The 19,260-nt window shown below is 36.0% G+C and overlaps 1 protein-coding gene and 1 pseudogene across 4 annotated transcripts in view; both read right to left on the bottom strand.

The window, feature by feature from the left end:
• PTPRQ (protein tyrosine phosphatase receptor type Q) overlaps positions 1–19,260 on the bottom strand; it is a 315,483-nt gene that overhangs the window by 167,824 nt on the left and 128,399 nt on the right. For all 4 annotated transcript variants that reach the window (XM_072655471.1, XM_072655472.1, XM_072655473.1 and 1 more), the window contains one exon: positions 13,431–13,551. In XM_072655471.1, coding sequence (XP_072511572.1) covers positions 13,431–13,551 — 121 coding nt within the window. The remainder of the gene's footprint in view (positions 1–13,430; positions 13,552–19,260) is intronic.
• Positions 15,639–18,149, bottom strand: LOC140531513 (putative monooxygenase p33MONOX pseudogene; annotated as a pseudogene).

Here is a 19,260-nt window from a genome sequence, read left to right as displayed (position 1 = left end):
GTACATAAATATAGTTTTTAGAGAACCAGTTGTTAAACATTTACCAGTATACCCTTGCTTCCAGCTAAAATCCTCTATTCTAAGTTCATTTGACAACATTAAGCATGTATTGTATGCAAGACACTGCATTAGGGACTGGGGATAAAAAGACATGAACTGAAAAACCTCTCGATCCCAAATGGCTTACATTTTATTGGAACAAGCACTACATACGCTTTATAGAATTATATATCTTATTCTAGTAGTTATGGAAACTTTCCTTTTATAGTTTTGAAATGTGTATGAAATCATTATAGTGTACTGAGGCATTATTTGGTGATTTTGAAAAAAATGACTTTTTTTGTTTTTAATGCTTTAGGACATTGAATAATAAGAGGTGATTTTAAGGACATTAACAATGATTACTAAAATAATTGATTTTTCAGGTATTTTTCAGTCTCTCATTCATTCAATAAAGTTTTATTGAGATGTTACTATCTGCAAAACACTGTGGTAGGTATTGTAGGGGATACCAAGAAGAACAGGGCATGTTCCCTGCCCTAAAGGGGCTTATAGTTCAGCAGAAAGGCTTTCATACTCCCAGGCATTACTTTATTTCCACAGAGGTGGCAAGACTCTAAAAATGAGATTTGTAACTGAAAAATAGTTGGAAAGCTCATCATAATGAAAAATTATTGAATCAGTGCATGAGACTGTAGACAGACTGGATCAGCCAAATGAGAACCAACTGTCAACAGTTGCATTGGGCATAACTTTATAGATATGGTGGTGACAGCTTTCTTTACTATCACTTTTGGCATACTATGGGATCTTTAAATAATTTTTATGCTGCATTTATCACTCTCAAAGCAAAATGATCTGATCTAGTAACTCTACCCAATTCTATACTCTTCTCATTTGTCACAGGTCATCAAAATGCTATGAATAGCTAATCAAATTTAACTCTAGAAAAACTACGGTAGTACCCTAAAATAAACTACTTAATTTACATTTGCACTGAAAATCTCATTTTAAAATAAACATATAAACCTTCTGCCTAGAAAATGTACCAGAATACTAAATCTCCCTAGACCCCCCAAACACTTAACATTTTAACAAAGAATATAAAAATTTAATAGAGAATATAAAAGATAAAAAAGTTGCTATTGTTGATATTATTGATATTTTAAATACTACAGGAAAACATCAATGTAAAGTACCCTGATTTTTTTTTTTTTGGAGCTTATGTTAATAGCTAAAGTAATCTGCTTGCACAGTATATCAGATAATAAACCAGTTTGGTACAAATGTGGTGGTTCTATTTTTGCTAATTAAGAGAAATTATCTCCAAAGAAACGTGAGCAGATCTGTTTTGTTTAAATTCTATTTGTTGTCTATAAATCCCCTGGTTCTGCTAGTTTTTATGCAAAACTCATACACCGTGATGAATACAATGCTAATTAAGATAGTCAAACGATCCTAGATGTGACAAACACTAACGCACACAAAAAATGAAATGGATAATGTAGTAACAAACTAGAAACACCTGGTCATCGATGCTGAAATTATTTCAGAATCTGTTTTCTGTTTTCACTAAGATCATTCAATGGTTAGAACAAACTTTTAAAAAAATGCAAGTTAGAAGAAAGGATAAAGATGGAAAGGAATAAACTGTGTGATTATAGGCTCCCCAACACAATCGTTTAAACATTCAAATGAAAAAAAGAGGAAGGAAGGAAGGAAGGAAGGAAGGAAGGAAGGAAGGAAGGAAGGAAGGAAGGAAGGAAGGAAGGAAGGAAGGAAGGAAGGGGGAGGGAGGGAGGGAAGGAAGGAAGGAAGGAAGAAAAAAGTGAATAAAGAATGACTATCATAAAGACTGGTATAGTGTTAAATGGAAAATCTATAGAGTTCAACTGTTACAGCTATGTGCTGGTAAATATTTAACAACTGACTCCTTTCCCTCAAAAGAATGAATGACATACTTTTAAGTTTAATCTGCATTATTAATATTTTCTACATCATTTTCACAAATCTAGACACTCAACAAAAAAATAAATTTGTAATCTTTTGTTGTAGCATTGATCTGTGGCATTTTCCACTTTCTAAGATTTAAATGTTAATACTGAAAATTTGACAATTGGTTCTTGTGAGCTGGAATGCACCAGTTCTAGCTGATCCTGTTTGTCTGTCTGTCTATCTATCTAATTCAAGAGATACTAAAGATTTATACATTTAGAAAAGGAGGAAAACTGATCATGTAAGAGAAAGTGAGGGGATCACACTTTAAATGTCATACTGGTGCCCAGAATTGCTAAAAGGAACGAAAGGGTGCCAGAAGCATGATCCAAAAAATCATGACAGGCTAGGTTAGCATCAATAAGTTAGCATGTTTAGAGCACTTGAAGGTTTCACAGAATGCTCTGCAAATATTATTTCATTTGATCCTCTCAATAACCACAGAAAATTGATGCTATTATTATCCTCATGTTACAAATGAATCTCTATTACAGGGATAGAACTAAAAAGATGAAATTCAGTGGCTATTTGTCACTTTCATTCCTCTTTTATTTGAGTCTTCTTATACAAAATGACTAATATGGAAATGTTTTACATGATTGCACACGTATAAAATATTTTAGATTACTTACCATCTCAGAGAAGAGGGGAGGAAGGGAGAGACAGAATTTGGAACTCAAACTTTAAAAAATGTTTATAAAATTGTTTTAGGGGCAGTTGGGTGGTGCACCGAATGTGCACCAGTGCAGGAGTCGGGAGGACCTGAGTTCAAATCTGATCTGAGACACTTGACACTTGCTAGCTGTGTGACCTTGAGCAAGTCACTGAAACCCAATTGTCTTGCCTTCCCCCCTCCAAAAAAATTGTTTTCACATGTAATTGGGAAAATACATATATATGTATTTAAAAATGTAAGTTTTTATAGATTCAAAAAGCCACTTCATAAGTGCAAGATGGGGGAAGTAAGATTAGGCAGTAGTTTATCTCAAAAATGTCAACAATATGGGGCAGCTAGGTGGAGCAGTGAATAGAACACTGGGCCTGGAATCTGGAGGACCTGAGTTCAAATCCAACCTCAGACACTTAACACTTACTAGCTGTATGACCCTGGGTAAGTCACTTAACTCCCAATTGCCTCACCAAAAATGAATAAATAAAAAATATTAAACTACAAACTAGACCGGTAGGATGGTGTGGCAGCCAGAAAAGTTAAGATTATCTTAGGCTGTATCAGGGCCAGAGAGCCTTTGCTTCACTAGTTCTGGACACTACAATTAAGAGAGACTTTGGCGAACCAGAGAGCATCAGAAAAGCGGGCCAACCATGAGGGTGACATGCTCTGAGTCCATGTCATGTGAGGACATTTAACTGAAGCCTCCAGGAAATGGAGTAGCTCTCCTCAATTTCATTTTCTTCAATATTGCTTGGAAGTGCCATGCACAGAGCAGTGGTCCTGGAGGCAAGAAGACTGGAGTTTGAATCTAGCTTCAGACACTTATTAGCTATGTAACCTTGGGCAAATCGTTTTCTCTGTTTCACTTTTTTTCACCTGTAAAACAGGGATAATAAGCAGTATGCATTGTGAGGATTAAATGAGGCAATGTTGGTAAAGCACTCTGCAAATGTTACAGCACTATATAAATTATTTTATTTATTTTTATTATTATTAAAAAAGAATTAGATTTTACTGTTTGACTTAGAGGTCAGAACTCAATTTAACCCTGATGCCAGGGAATATTTCCTAAAAGTCAGAGATGTGCAAAAAAAAATAATGAGCTTCCTTAAGGAAGGGGACAATAGGCTTCTCCTTCTTGGGGGTCTTCACAAAGGGGTTCCACGATCACTTGTCAGTGATTTCTTTTTGGAGTCTCATTTCAATCAGAGAGCCACTGAAGTCTTTTCCAACACTCCAACTGTGTTTATTCTGGAAAATGTGAAATAGTGAAAAAGTACTCCTCCATGGAGATTTGAAGGTGTGAAAAGTCTGTAGAAACATTAATGAGATTGCAGATTGATAAAAATAAGCTTATGTCTTGAACTTGCTTTTTATTGGGTATACCTAAGTAATAAATAACTATCCGTTTTGAGAATGGATGAAGAAGTATGTAAGAAGTCAGTCTGGCATTAATATGACAGTGGGCTGATGAAATTTTAAGAATAATGAGAAAATAAAGGAAAATAGTACTTATTTTCCTCTCTAATAGAGTGTATTCCAAGACTACTAAGACTACTTATTAACTATAATTGTAACTATTATTATCAAATCAAACTTATTAACTATTAAGTTCAGCTATTAACTATTAAACTATGAAAGCATAAGACTGCTCTAAGAATTTTGGGCCATCCTGGATTGGATAAGATACTCTTCATAGCCCCACCCTGCTCTGTGGCAAAAGGGGGCAGTTTAATAATTCCTAACAATCTGTTCCATTATCTTCCTGTGCCTGTCCGGCTGCTGTTGGCTCAGGGACATCAATTGTCTCCATGAAGCCGAGGATAAACTGAACTATGGGAGATGTTGTGGGGGCGGCTCTTTCCTTCTCTCCATTTAGTAATGTGCATTCCTCCATATGCAAGGGGAGAATCAGGCATAACATCTGATATTCTGGAGGATGTATTCATGGAATAATTAAGAACTATAACTAAACAGAGCAGATCTTAATTTGGTAGAATAAAATAAAATTGTTAAGCCAAAAAACAATCAAACTTTTGAAAGTACTCGGTTGACATGCATTTGGTTGTGATGAGATCACAGAAATAATACTCAGAATTTCTCACCACTGGGAAATTAAGAAACTGCTTTCTATCAATTGAATAATAATAAAAATAAAAATTTTACAAGGTAGTATCTCTCACACTGTTTTATGGAGAAAGGTTAAACAATTCCCCTCTCCCACCCCGTTTTTAAAGTACAGTAGAGATAGCTGTCCTTTAAGATCATCGAACTGTAGACATAGCTAGAAGTAACCTGGGAGGTCCTCAAATCCAAGCCCCTTCTTTTTCAGATAAGAAAACTGAGGGAGTGATTAAGTTGACTTGCAGAGTCACACAGCTGGTGTTTGAGGGAGGATTTAAACCCAGGTCTTTTTGACTCTAAATCCAAATACCTATTCATTATATCTCAAAAGCCAGAAGGGGGTGAGTTAATACTAATTGGTTTGAAATGAAATAACAGAAAAGCAAGAAAAGTCCCTTGGTGATCACAGAGGATACACTTTTATCTCCAATTGGAGTACAGGAGCATCTTTTCAGAAAGATGTGTGTTCACTCAACTTATTTTTCTTTTTTCACCGTATGGCAGCTAAGTTGCCTACTGTGGAGAAAATGGTGGACTTCCGATCAGTACTGCCTCCTTTGAGTTCAAATATCTTTTCAGACACTTTTCTCAATCTCAGTTTTTTCATTTTAAAATGGAAATAATAGCAGCGTTTGCCTCGCAGGGTTGTTGTGAGGATCAAATGAGACAACACATATAAGTGCTTTACCAACTTCAATAAACACTATATAAATGTTAGCTGTTATTAAAAATACACACTATTCTCCTGATGCCTTCATATCATTTACTTATTCCTTAACTATCTATTCCCCAAACCAAATGCTTCAGATTTTTCTTTTAATTAAAAAAACTGGTAGTAGAAATAAAGTAATAATCCTGAGTTTCAGTGGAAATGGTCTGAGTTGATAAGTTATTTTGAACTTTAACAGATTAGTTAAAATGCCTTGAAAAAAAGAAAATAAAATTAGAAACAAAGTGGATGAGGAACAACTAAAAACTGTGGTATAGGATCATAATAAAATACTCCTACACTATAAGGAATGATTCAAATGAGAAATTCAGAGAAACAGGGGAAGACTTGTGTGAACCGATGCACAGCAAAATGAAATAAACTATACAAATAACCACACAGCCCCTACCGCCAAGTCAATCAGTTGCCAAGTTTTACGGATTCCACCTCTGTAATAATGTCTCTTGAATCTGCCCTCTTCTATCCACCCACATAGCTACCATGGTATAAATCATTACCTCTTACCTAGAATAATGCAATAGCTTCCTAACTTGCGCCTCTCCTTCTTTCTTTCCCCTTTCCAATTCATGCTCCTCACAGCTATCCAAGTAATTTTCCTAAATTGCCTATCTGACCCTGTCAATCCCCTACTCAATAAATTGCGTTGGATCTTTATTATCTCTACAACCAAATACAAGTTCTTTTGTTGACTTTTTGAAGTCCTTCACACCATCAATCATACCTAGCTTTCCAATCTAATTACACATTATTACCTTTTCTTGCATACTATATTATGGTGGTTTCTTGTTTTTCTTCATACCTGGTATTACATTTTTCTTCTCCAGATCTTTGCTCTGGCTGTGCCTCATACCTGGAATGCACTCCCATTTTATCTCCATCTCTTAGAACTATTCAAATATTGTCTTCTCTGTGAAAACTTTCCCAATTCTCCCTCTCCCAGCTGGTACTTCCCAAAAACAAATAAACAAGAAACTACAACAAAGCCCCTTGCATTTATTACATATACTGATTACGTATATGTTGCCTCCTCAATAGAATTTAAATCCTTTGAAGGTAGATACAGATTTGTCTTTGTATCTTCCATTACTTTATTGATTAATCAGTGGTCAGTCAATCTGTTAATATCAGTATTAGGACTGTGATCTTATTGGTCTTGAAGAACTCATATTGTTCTGCCAGGAATCAATCATACTGAGTCTTTTAAATGTGGATTTTTTTTTTGTCTAGAATCATAATTTTTTTCTCTCACACATAAGCTGATCCTTCCCAAAATAAGTGCTGGCAAATAATTTTTTAAAATTTCATCTGAAAATCCAGGGTAACAAATCCAACAAATACCATCTAACTTAATGACATATCTGAGGCAATTGTAGAAGGAATCAGTCAGAAAATAATTCAAGTCCCCTCTCCCCAAATACAGCAATTTATCACTTTTGTTCTATTTCTCCTTCATCTTTCATTCTCCCACCATACTTCCTTCAGTACCAGTTCTTCAAGGCTATGCTATTCTCTGCACACAAGTCACCCAGTTTGCCTCCATGTCTTTGTATTTGCCATACTCTCAAGTGCAATTTCTTACCCAGTTTTCCCATCGATCATCGATCCTTTTGAATTCCCGTCCATCATACATTCTTTTAGAAATAGATTAAAATTCACTTTCTCTAGGGAGCCTTCTGAATTGCCTCTATGTCAATTTAATTATTCATTCAAGGTCCTTTCCGCATCAAATACTTAGTTTATGCAAATGCTTAAGTTACACAGGGGTAGGAGACAGGGCTTTTTACTTGTCTCATAGGATCACCCATGCCTCAAATTCAATTTTTTTTTCCAAGTAGAGTATGCAGTCTCCAAGGTCCTATTCTAAAAGCTTACTGAGGCACAAAAGTGTCCCTCATTTCTTAATGACTGTATCAAGAGAATATTTAAGTTCTGGCAAATCTTATAAAGCTAAAAAAAGCATCAGAGGCTTAAACTTAGAAAGGATCTTAAAATCCATCTAATTAAATCTGCCCATCCCACAGATTTGGAAACTGAGACCTAGAGGAGAAATGAGTTCACTAAGATCCCTCAGGTTGTAGATCATGTAGCTGGGATTTGAAATCAAGTTCTCAGCCTCCAAATTCACTGCTTTTGCCACTGTTTCATATTGAGTTCACTATCACTACAATTTGTTTACTGGAGAAAAGTTTCTAAAGTATTAAAATATGTAGTAATTGGTATTTAGAAAACATTTTACAAACACTATGAACTTCATAGTGCCTTTCACGGATGTTCAAAAATAGGATTAGTCATTTATCAATCACCTCAATAATATTGGACAAGTTCCTTGATCTAAAACTCCAGATATGAAGTCAGAAAGACTTGGATGCAAATTCTCCCATAGATGCTTACTAATGTCACTCTGGGTGAGTTACTTAATTTCCTTATCTGTAAAATGAGGGGGTTAATGATCTCTGTGATCTCTTCCAGCTCTAATTCTATCCTATGAGTCCATAACCTCCCTGGGTCTCAGTTTCCCTAGCTGCAAGGTGAGAGCACTGGACTAGCTGACCTCCAAGGTCCCTTCCTGCTCCACATCTATGATCCAGGTATCTTCAACATGCATCTGAACAGACCAAAGCTCAGAGAAGGTTTGAATCACTTGCTCATCATCACAAAGCTTATCACTGTCAGAGAGGACAGATTTTGGTGCCAGGTATTCCTGACATTGTGCTCATCTTTATGTGACAGCGTCCCAACAATCACACTGGACTGTAACATCCTCAGAAAATTCTATGTCTCTCAAAATTTTTATGACTAGAAATTACACTAAAGATGAGGTGGTCCTTTCTGCTTTGCCACTGAAGCTTAAAGACTATTGGGCTTTTCCATCACCCTGTAGCAGACACTTTCTCTCTTTGTTATCTCCCCAGAGAAAGACATGGGCTCCTCAGGGTCAGAGACTGTCTTGTTTATTTGTTTATATTCCCAGAACTTGGCACACTTCATGGCACCCAGTAAGTACTTAAATACTGTTTCCTTCTCCCTTCTTTCCATTCTTCTTTTTCTTATTTTATTCATTCTTGCATTCATTCATTTCATTCATCTGCCATAGTTTAGTAAATGTTTATGGACCAACTGGTGGCTTTAACTTTGACTAACCTCCATCCCAACTGAAAAGACATGCTCGGTTCTTAATAGCCCAACCTAATATACAGTTGGGGTCTTTCACTCCATTGTCTTCTCAGTCAGAGAATTTGTTACAATACCTGTTCAGTCATTCAGTCATATCTGACTTTTCATGACCTTGTGGACCATATCTCACCAAGAGTGTCCAAAGGTGGCAAAGATGCTGACTTGGAGTGGTTTGCCATTTTCTTCTCCAGTGGATTAAGGTAAACAAGAGGGCAAGTCACTTGTCCAGGGACATGCTGCTATTACTTATTTACTTACTTACTTATCTGAAGCCAAATTTGAACTGAGGTGTTCCCAACTCCAGGTCCAGGACGCTGTCCACTGAACCACCTAGCTATCTCAAGTCAAAGAATGACAAGACACTTCCTAAGTCTAGATTGAAATTAAATACAATCACAGATGAAAAACAAGTATTTCTGTAATGCAGAGAATATTAGTAAATGAAATGTAAGACAAGAATGAGAGACAGAGGCAGTTAAGTAGTAAAGTGGTTAGAATATGGACCCTGAAGTGGGGAAGACCTGTGTTCAAATCCAGCCATAAGCACTTACTAACTGTGTCACCATGAGCAAGTCACTTACCCATTATCTGCCTCAATTTCTTCTACAGGAAAATGGGAATAATTAACAACCCTTACCTCTCAGGGTTGTTGTGCAGACCAAAGTAGGTAATATTTATAAAGCTACTTATAAATATTTATAAAGTTATTGCATAATTATATTATATTATAATTTATATATATTCATGTATATATTTCTATATAATCATGTGTATTTATATATAATTATAAATAATTTATATATAATTTAATTATATATAATTAAAGTTATTTTATAATTATATATTTATTATTATATAAATTATATTATAATGTATAATTGTATTATAAATTATTGCATGAATATATATTATATAAATAAATATTTATATTATAAATTATTATATAAATATTATTTATTATAAAGCTACTTATAAAGTGCTATCATAGTCACTATAGCACATATCTGGCAATTAATAAATGCTTGTTCCCTTTCTATTGCCATGTGTAAACTAATTAAATAAACATTTAAAATCATTGTAATCCCAGGAAATTAAAAATAAAATGAAATAGACATGAACAAGTATATTTATAATTGATAAAAAATTGTAAAATTTTAAAAGGAATCAATAATTCTGGTCACTATGGTTAAATTACAATACTAATAATAGTAATGATAATAATTATGGTTATAATATCTGACACATTTGCCTTGTACCTTCAGGTTTATAAAGAAATTTATGTAGTTATCTCATTGGAGTCCTCTTGACATTATGAGGTAGAAACTATAGATCAATATCTTTCTTTTAGAAGTATGAAGACGGAGTTTCAGAGAAATTAACTTTCCCGTAGTCATACAGCTAGTAAGATTCTGAGGGGTGATTTTAATTCAAGATTATTCTGCCTCTACATCTATATGATATCCATCCTCTATATGTTATCTCTATTTGATGCTTATAAACATTTGGAATTTTATTTTTAAAAATCACAGACGTTATCAGCAAGCTCTTCTCGTGGGTCTCCACACAATGATATTTGAGCATATCTACATTTTCTCATTGGTTTAGTCTTTGTTAAACAACCACCTTAAAAAGAAGGAAAAGAAACTCAGGGCATTACCATTTAACTTGTCTTAATATTTCTCCACAAATGGTGAAAAATATTAAAGTACAGAAGAGAATAATCATAATGTGGTCAACATTACAAATACAGAATTATAAATTTAAATTTTTTCTGGTTTAAAAAATGAATCTAGTAGTAAAGAAATGAAAAAAAAAAACCACACACATTAATTATTTATTATATGCCAAGCACTAGGGCTACAATTCCAAAAACGAGACAGTCCCTGCCCTCAAGGAATTTACATCTTCATGGTAGGAGATGGCACATACAGGTATAAATATTTTTGTGCATGTAGGCCCTTTCCCTTTTTTTATAATCTCTTTGGGATACAGATCTATTAGTATTATTGCTGGATCAAAGGCTGCGCACAGTTTTATAGCCCATTGGACACAGTTCCAATTTGATCTCCATCATAGTTGGATCAGTTCACAACTTCACCAACAATGTATTAGAGTTCCAATTTTCCCACATCTCCTCCAACATTTATTATTTTTCTTTTTTGTCATTATTTGCCAATTGGATAGATGTGCCATAGAGATGGCACATAGAGGGCAGTGGTGTCCAGAGATGGGTGTTTTGGTTTGCAAAATCACAAGCACATTGACTAGAACAATATGGCAGTAGATTAAAATGTTCCTTCCAGGCCCAACAGTAGAATGGATTTGATTATGACTTCCAGAGCACTTCCTAAAACTGCAATTACATGCTTATCTCAATACAGCAATAATATAAAATGCCACAGTAAGAGTCTAAATCTTTCCATTGAGTACCAAAAGGATATATGTAATATCATCTAATGGAAACATTCTAATCCAACAAAAATGGTGCAATGATCATTTCTTGCCTAATGTTCTCTCTTTCTGTTCCTCTTTCTCTCTCTCTCTCTCTCTCTCTCTCTCTCTCTCTCTCTCTCTCTCTCTCTCTCTCTCTCTCTCTCTCCCTCTCTCCTTCTCTCCCTGTCTCTCTCTGTTTCTCTCTCTCTCTCTCTCTCTCTCTCTCTCTCTCTCTCTCTCTCTCTCTCTCTCTCTCTGTCTCTCTGTCTCTCTCTCTCTCTCTCAACAAGAAGCACTGGACTTTTAATGCAAAATACCACAAATGCTTCCTCCTAAGACACATGTTATACACAGTCCTCTGACACATAGTGTGCTGACTTTCTGGATGTCAGAAAGTCTTGGAGGCTTCTAGTAATAACAGAATTTCAGAACTGGAAGGAAACCATCTAGTCCTACATATCTGTCCCCTTTCTGATTCAGGCAGGCATCTTCTCTGTAATTTATAACCCTAGAGAACCATGGGAGACTATCAGAGGTTAAGTGATGCACCAGGGTAACACAATTTCTATGTGCCAGAAGCAAGTCTTGAACCTCGAATTCTCTGCCTCCTAGGCTGGCTTCCTCTTCTCTACACTCTCCTTTTTTTCACCAGTCGATCTTAACTTTGTTAACCCATGCCACTAAGGACTGAAACTTTTCCCTTATATTAAACTTCAATTGGCCTCTTTTTAACTTCTATCCACTGGTTCTAGTTCTGACTCCCAGGGCCAAGAAGAACAAAGCTAATCCCTTGACATAGGTCCCTACTAGACAAGGTGATATTCCCTTTCCTCATGCTATGAGTGCCTTATGGTTTGTTCAAGCCATGGGGCCATAACCCTGTGGATCCCTAGTTCCAAGTGTGCAACCCTATTCAATACACACTACAGAGACCTCTATTAGAATTCCTTCCTGATATTATCACCAAAACAAAGTAAAGTAGTTTTACCTCCTTGATAGTACAAAAATATTTTTTCTTACAAGTATATGTCACTTTAAGAAACAGAATGAACTCTAAAAAAGTGTTTCATTACTTATAAAAACCATGTTTTAAGTGCACTAGTGAAACAAGTGTCAGTCAAAATAAGATAGGTTCAGAAAAACCTTGATTCAAGCCCTGTATAGAGTCATGTGACCAGAGACAAGTCACTTAACATTACCTGTGTCCCAGGTTACAAAGAGTTGCTGATACGCATCAATTGAAGCAATTTCTATATTAGCAATTCCCTGTAGTGATAAATCACAGGACCAGACCAAAAAAAACAAAAAAGGGGGAAGGTGTTATTTAAATGATCTAAAAAGTGAGTACTTTTACAGTGGAAGAAATTGGTTTATCTATTTAGAAATCTCAGTTTTCTATCATCAGTCTATTTATCCTGATACCTAGGGACAGCTAAGCGGCAAAGTAAATAGAGCATTGGACCTAGAGTCAGGAAGACTCATATTCAACCTCATAGCTAGCTGTGTTATCCTGGGATAGTCACTACGCCTCTGTTTGCTTCAGTTTTCTCATCTATAAAATGGGGATAATAAGAACACTTGCCCAGAGGTGTGCAGATCAAATGAGATAATACGTATAAAGTGCTTTAGCAGACTGCCTGGTACATAGTAGGTACTATATAAATGTTAGCAATTATTATCATCAAGTTTTCTTAAAGCACAGAACTAGACCCTAACCATGATCTTCATTGTCTCATAGGGAGACTTGTGTTGGTATAGGGACCTTCCAGTGGTTAAACCCTCTAACTTGTAGCATGAACATCTAGACCTCTAAGAGACCTCAAAGGTCAACTAGTTTTGCCTCCTCATTGAGGTCCAGAGAAATGAAGTGACTTGTTTCAAGTAACACAACAAGTACCTGAGGCACCATTTGAAACCAGGTCTTCCTGATTGCAATGTTAGCCTTTCCTATAAGACATTCCCTACAGTACACGGCTGTTCAGTACACTACGCACTCTATTTGGACTACATGAAGCCAAAGTTCCCTTCTTCCAGTTCTAAATCTAGAATTCTTTGCCTACTCTGACCATTTATAAAAAATAGTATAGAGATTAAGGAACTCAGTTATTTCTATCTAAAAAGTTAAAATTTTCATTTTACCAAAACAAATTAACTTAGATTAATAACCTTGTTCCCAATATATTACCCAAAAAGTGCTGAAAAAAAAACTGCATTCCTATTGTGTTACACAGATTAATATTTGCTCTCAGAACTGTTTCCAAAAAGAAGAAGAAGAAGAAAGGGAAAAAAAAAAGGTTTTACCAGACATAAACTGTGTAATAGAGGATAATTCCATTTGGCTCCAGGGGTGGTTGCCATGACAACTTCACCGTGACACCAGACAACTGTTTTACCGAGAAGTCTCGTGGAGGAGAACCAGGAGCTGAAAAGGAATGAGGGATTCAATGTGCAATTAAGCATCCTATGTGGAAGATGAGGTTAAAATGGAAATCTTTGATTTGTTTTCCCACTCTGGTACTGTGTTAAGTGAACCTTCCATATCAGCTCAGTCCAAGGGCATGGTAGACAGACTTGTTTACTTTTCAAATAAGATGATAAAGCAAGATTTTGCATGGTGGTGTTAAAACATCTGTTTCTGTGATTCAATGGAAAAAAAATATTTCATGAGAAAAGAGAGTAATGGGCTTGTCCCAGTGATTCACCCACTGCTCAAGGACATTTTGCTAACTTTTGGGACTTTCAATAAATGCAGAAATCTTTAGTGGAGTGAATAAATGCAAAATACAGTGAGATGTTTCCCCAGTCTAGGTAAACAACCTACACAATTATGTCTAAAAAGTGGTAAACGGAAAATCATAATCTTACCTCCATCACTAAATTTATTGGCCTTTTCAAATAGGAAATGTTGTTAATTTGGCCATCTGTCATTAAAATTACAAAATAATAAGAAAACTTGTTCAATAAATAGCCAACTTCCATAGATTTCAAAGGTAACATATTACCATGAAATTATCAAATAAAACATAGTAAAGAACTGATAGCTAACTTTTTTATTTTCCTTCAGATAATTAACAAAGACTTGGGTCACTTGGGTGAATTTCCACATTATATATCTTTGAAAAAATATGGTAACACACAGGTTGTTACATAGTTCTTTTTTGTTGAAATAAAATATGCCAAAACTACATTTAAATTAACATGGATAGCTACTGATAGCCAATAACATAGGAGCATTGAAAGCTCTAAAGATTATTTTTTCTCAACAGTTATAAACTGAAATGATGCTGACCTACAGTATTAAAATATCACAATTTTTTTTAATTTGAAGATAGAGAGCCAAGTTTTAACTTCATGTCGTACTGACAATCAGATATGGAAATGAGCAACAGAAGAACAGTTTTTAGAAAATCTGCAGGGAATTTATTCTGATCTCTGAACAGGCTAGTTGACTGACTTAGAGATAAGACTCTACACAACATTCCTGCCAGTTAGATGAAACTGTTACCTGATTTATTTTCTGTTTATTTTTAGTTTTATTGCATTTTGTTTCTCTGAACAGTCTCAGATGTATGTGTTTCCACCATGTTAGCAATGACAGATTTTTCTGAACAGGGATTTATTGAATTCAGAATACTAACCAAAGAAAAATGGTGACAGCTGTATTTAGTACTTTCGATTTGTTATTCTCAGTGGCAGGCGCTACAATAAAACTGCTATCAAATATTGAATGTCACAAGAATCACTCAGAGGTATCAGATTTCTAAGATATTAATTGCTTTCAACTGAGAATTCTCTTTATGTCAATACAATAGGATATGAATATTTAGTTCCACTGAAACGTGCAAAAAATAAATGAAGTCATGCTCACCAAAGAAATGAAAGAATTTTTTAAAAAAATATAATGTTTAGCTTATTCTGAAGTATAATTTTTTATAGAATTTTACAGTATATGTTCTTACTTATCTTGGATAATAAAATTGTTTATTCAAAATATCATTAAAGACAATTAGACAGGACAATGATGGAGCTGGGAGTTAAGAAGACATGAATTTAAACACTACCTTAGGCACTACCAGAGTGACCTTGGATCAATCACTTAACCACCCAGTCTCAGTTTCCTCACTAGGACATGAATATTTAGTTCTACTGAAACTAAAATGAGGAAGATGAGAAGAAATCAGCAAAGTCAGTCAACATGCTGAAAAAGTCTGAAAATATATGCAATGTTTCCCATCCTTGAAGTTTCCCTGGTGAGATGGGGCTCCCTTCTCATATTTCTCCTTAATGGCAAGCTTATTCTTGGGAAGTCTCTAAAGCTGACTTGTGATTTGGGTGGGGGGAGGTTCTTTCCATTTACATTGTTGCAGTCATTATGGAGATTGCTTTCTTGGCTCTGCTTGCTTCTCTCTGAATTAGATCATGTAAGTCTTTCCATGTTTTTCTGCATTTATCATATTTATTATTTCTTAAAGCAGAGTAATATTCCATTGGATTCATCTAGCACAGCTGTTTTAGACATTCTCCAATAAATGGGCATCTGTAAATATTTGTGGCTACTGTAAATGTTTTGGTATAGATGGGAATTTTCCTCTTAAATGACCTCTTGGCAGTATATGTGTAGTAAGGGATAGATCAAAATAGGTCGAAAGGTATAGATATTTTGTTCACCTCATTTGTATCATTCCAAATTGTTTTTTTTCCTTGTATAAAATATGCAGAACAGAGTCTACTAGATTTTAATTTTTTCCCTTGCCCTCTGCGATCTAGTTCTATAGATCAGTAATTGGCTATAGTCAAGTGTCCTTTGAGAAATCATTCAGACTAACTTTGGGATGTTACAGAATAAGTCTTCCTAAATTAGAAAGATTCAAACTTGGCACCAATATTTAAAGAAATAATCACTACCTCCCTGGGAATATTATCCTCAGCAGAATTGTAAATGGATAGCATCTTTCCTATGTCAAGTCCAAGGTGGATGGGGAAGAAAGAAAAGCCTAAGATACTCTCTCTGCTTAACAGTGGGTTCACCAGGGAAAGCAACTTTGCTCATGAAAAGGGAGCTTTAGAATGCTATAGGAGTCAACACATTCATGTCTCTTGGTTTGATGTTATGGGTTCGTGGAGGTTGTTTCTTCCCTTCCATCACTGAAAGGTCCATCTTAGGTGGCTTGAAGGCTGCTGGGTCTTCTGCAATTCTAGTAGCCTGATCCTGAATGAGTTCCATCGGTGGTGGCTTCTGAGTACCTCTGTAGGACCGGACACTGAAAACAGTGTTGTATTTCTGAAGGGTTCTTGATCCAAAAAGCCTCCATTTTTCAGATGAGGGTTTGTCTCTACCTCCATTTTCAGAGTCCATGCTGCTGACATCTAGGCCAGGTAAGGAAGTAGAAGATCCATGAGCAAACTAGCCTCTGGACTTTTGCTTAGGAGAACAATGGGGTGTACTACTTGGAGAAGACTGGGTTGAAACAGTTTATCTTTTTTTGTCATTTCTCCATTTTGTAACTTCAGTTTATGACCTGCCTCTGCTATACGGTGGTACTTGGTTTCTTCTGTGGTGAGGACTTTATGGGGAGTGTATCACATGTCTGTCAACTCTCCCTGCTGCTCAAAGTACTGGATGCTTTCTTGTGTCTGCTTTATAATTAGAAAATTCATGATGACGTGCATAGCCTTGGCCTTCATCACTGGAGTCTTGTTCATTTGGTCACTGGAAGCTAAGGGGATTATGGAGAAATTTTTTTCTCCTTCCTCAACCTTGGAAAGCTGTTGGTATTTCTGATCTGGGATGACTGGCTTTTCCACAGAATCTTACTGCACATGTCAGATGAAGGCAGAATCATCGGTGTGGGATCTTCCAGAACATCATCATAGCTGAATGCCCAATAATGCATTCCAATTGGCAAAGACATCTTGCCTAGAAACCCAACTGTACTGTGCTCAATAGCAGGCACATCTGGCTCTCAGGATTATGCCAAGAAAGACTATAATCCAGGTGTTTCTCTAGGTAGATATCCAGAACTCTGATTCCCAAGGTCTATGGAAGTTATGCAGATAAGACAAAGATGTCAAAAGGGAACATTCTGAAAATAGTGATGGACTAGCAAAGAATTTCAAGCAGCTCTCATGCAGAGGGTCTACAGACAGCTGGGTTTCCATAAAGAGGGGGATGGGAGATGTAAAGTAGTTTGTAAATGATATAGTTTTCAGCATAGGCTTCAAATAGTGATATGACGGTTTTGTAAATGAAATCTAAGAGTATGGTAGGAGAAATATCTGGCAGTGTCCCCTCCTGTGTGGATAGAGGTAGTTCCTTTCTTTAAAAGGGATTCTAAAATGATCCTTGAGACTTGATTGGCTAAGGGCATTAAGGCTCTGATCTGGCTTCCTAGTCACCTAAGTACAAAACAGACATGGGGGCAGGGGGCTCCTGAGTTTTGACTGCCTGTGGTTTGACTGGCAGAGTACCAGGAAGAGAAGTAACCCCACTTCTGGAGAAGCCCAATAGTAATGACCACTGGCCATTATTGTGTGATATTACTCATCTCTTATGGAATGTTTGAGAGAAATTATTAGTGGTCACAGAGTGTGTGTGTTCATCCTTTGTTGTCAAAGAAGACCATGCCATCAGAGAAATAATGACATGACTTGCACTTGACTTTGTTATGAGTGAGGGAGGGCTGTGCAGGTCACCAGCCTCACTTCTGCTCCAGAGCCATCTGAATCCAGTGACCAGATATTCATCAGGATGACTGGAGATGACCCAGAGGAGGCATTGGGGTTAAGTGACTTGCCCAAGGTCACACAGCTAGTGAGTGTCAAGTGTCTGAGGTGAGATTTGAACTCAAGTCTGCCTGGCTCCTGCACTGTTATTCTATCCACTGCACCACCTAGCTGCCACATGAAGCAAAAAAGGTTGTGACTTGCCCAGGGTCACACAGCAACTAGAGACAGATGTGAATTTGCTCTATGTCTTCAAGAATAATATTCTGAAAACACAGCAAATTGTCATTTGATGGATTTGCATAATTTTTGTAATTAGGCACAATGGAGATCTTGAGTTCCACCAGCTAGTAAGCCTGAATATCCAACCCACCTCCTTAAACTGAAATTTTCAAATAGCCTGAAAAATGTGCTGATACAACTGCCAGGGTTTTTCTACATGGCATTTGGGAGGCCACTGGCAGCTGTGCCATCTGGACTTGGTTGGTATTCTTTGTTATAAACAATAAGCGAGGCACTTGAGAGTATGGTGTTTGATCCTCTCAAGTAGCCCAGAGACCTTTTCATGACTAGGGATATGGACAAATCCCTCCTAGTGCTGAGGGAACTTATTTACCTGTACTTAACAGTAGAATATCAAAACAAGATAAAAAAATTAAGTTCTACAAAATTAGTTTACCTCTTAAAAGATGTCCATGTTAAAAAAAAGTTGAAATACGTATTATATACAAGAACTGACTTGGACTATGTGATACATATGCATACACACACATATAAATATGTATGTTATATCTCTATGTATATATGTGTGTGTGTGTATATTCATGTCCATCTTTTTGTTACCCCACTTAGGATTACCACTTACTGGAGTGGTTTGCCATTTCCTTCTCTGGCTCATTTTGAAGTTGAGAAACTGCAGCAAAAAGGGTTAAGTCACTTGCCCAGGGTCACACAGTAAGTATCTGAGATCAGAGTGAACTCAGAAAGATGAGTCTTTCTGACTCCAGGTCCTGCACTCTATCCACTGTGCCACCTAACTGATCCACATTTACATACATACACATACATACATATATGTATATGTATCAATATATTACACTATGTATTATATGTATTCATACATATAAACTTCACTATGAACACACATGAATATACATACACATATATGTAAGCATATATGTGCATGTGATCATTATATATGTGTATATACACATATATAATGATCACATATACATATACAAGGCACTACTCATAAACTCTTCCTATAAATCTGAATTTACTATCCTTTTTTCCACACACTGTTCCTCTGAAATCTTTTGCAAAATCTGGTGTCAGAACAAGACTTAATGCCTACCCTGCAGCCTAACAATATCATATTACATTAATAAAAAGTTTTTACCATATGGCA

Source organism: Notamacropus eugenii, chromosome 3 (genome assembly GCF_028372415.1).
Source record: "Notamacropus eugenii isolate mMacEug1 chromosome 3, mMacEug1.pri_v2, whole genome shotgun sequence".
NCBI classification, from domain to species: Eukaryota; Metazoa; Chordata; class Mammalia; order Diprotodontia; family Macropodidae; genus Notamacropus; species Notamacropus eugenii.
The sequence above is the reverse complement of the archived record's forward strand: the minus strand, read 5'-3'. Positions and strand labels throughout refer to the sequence as shown.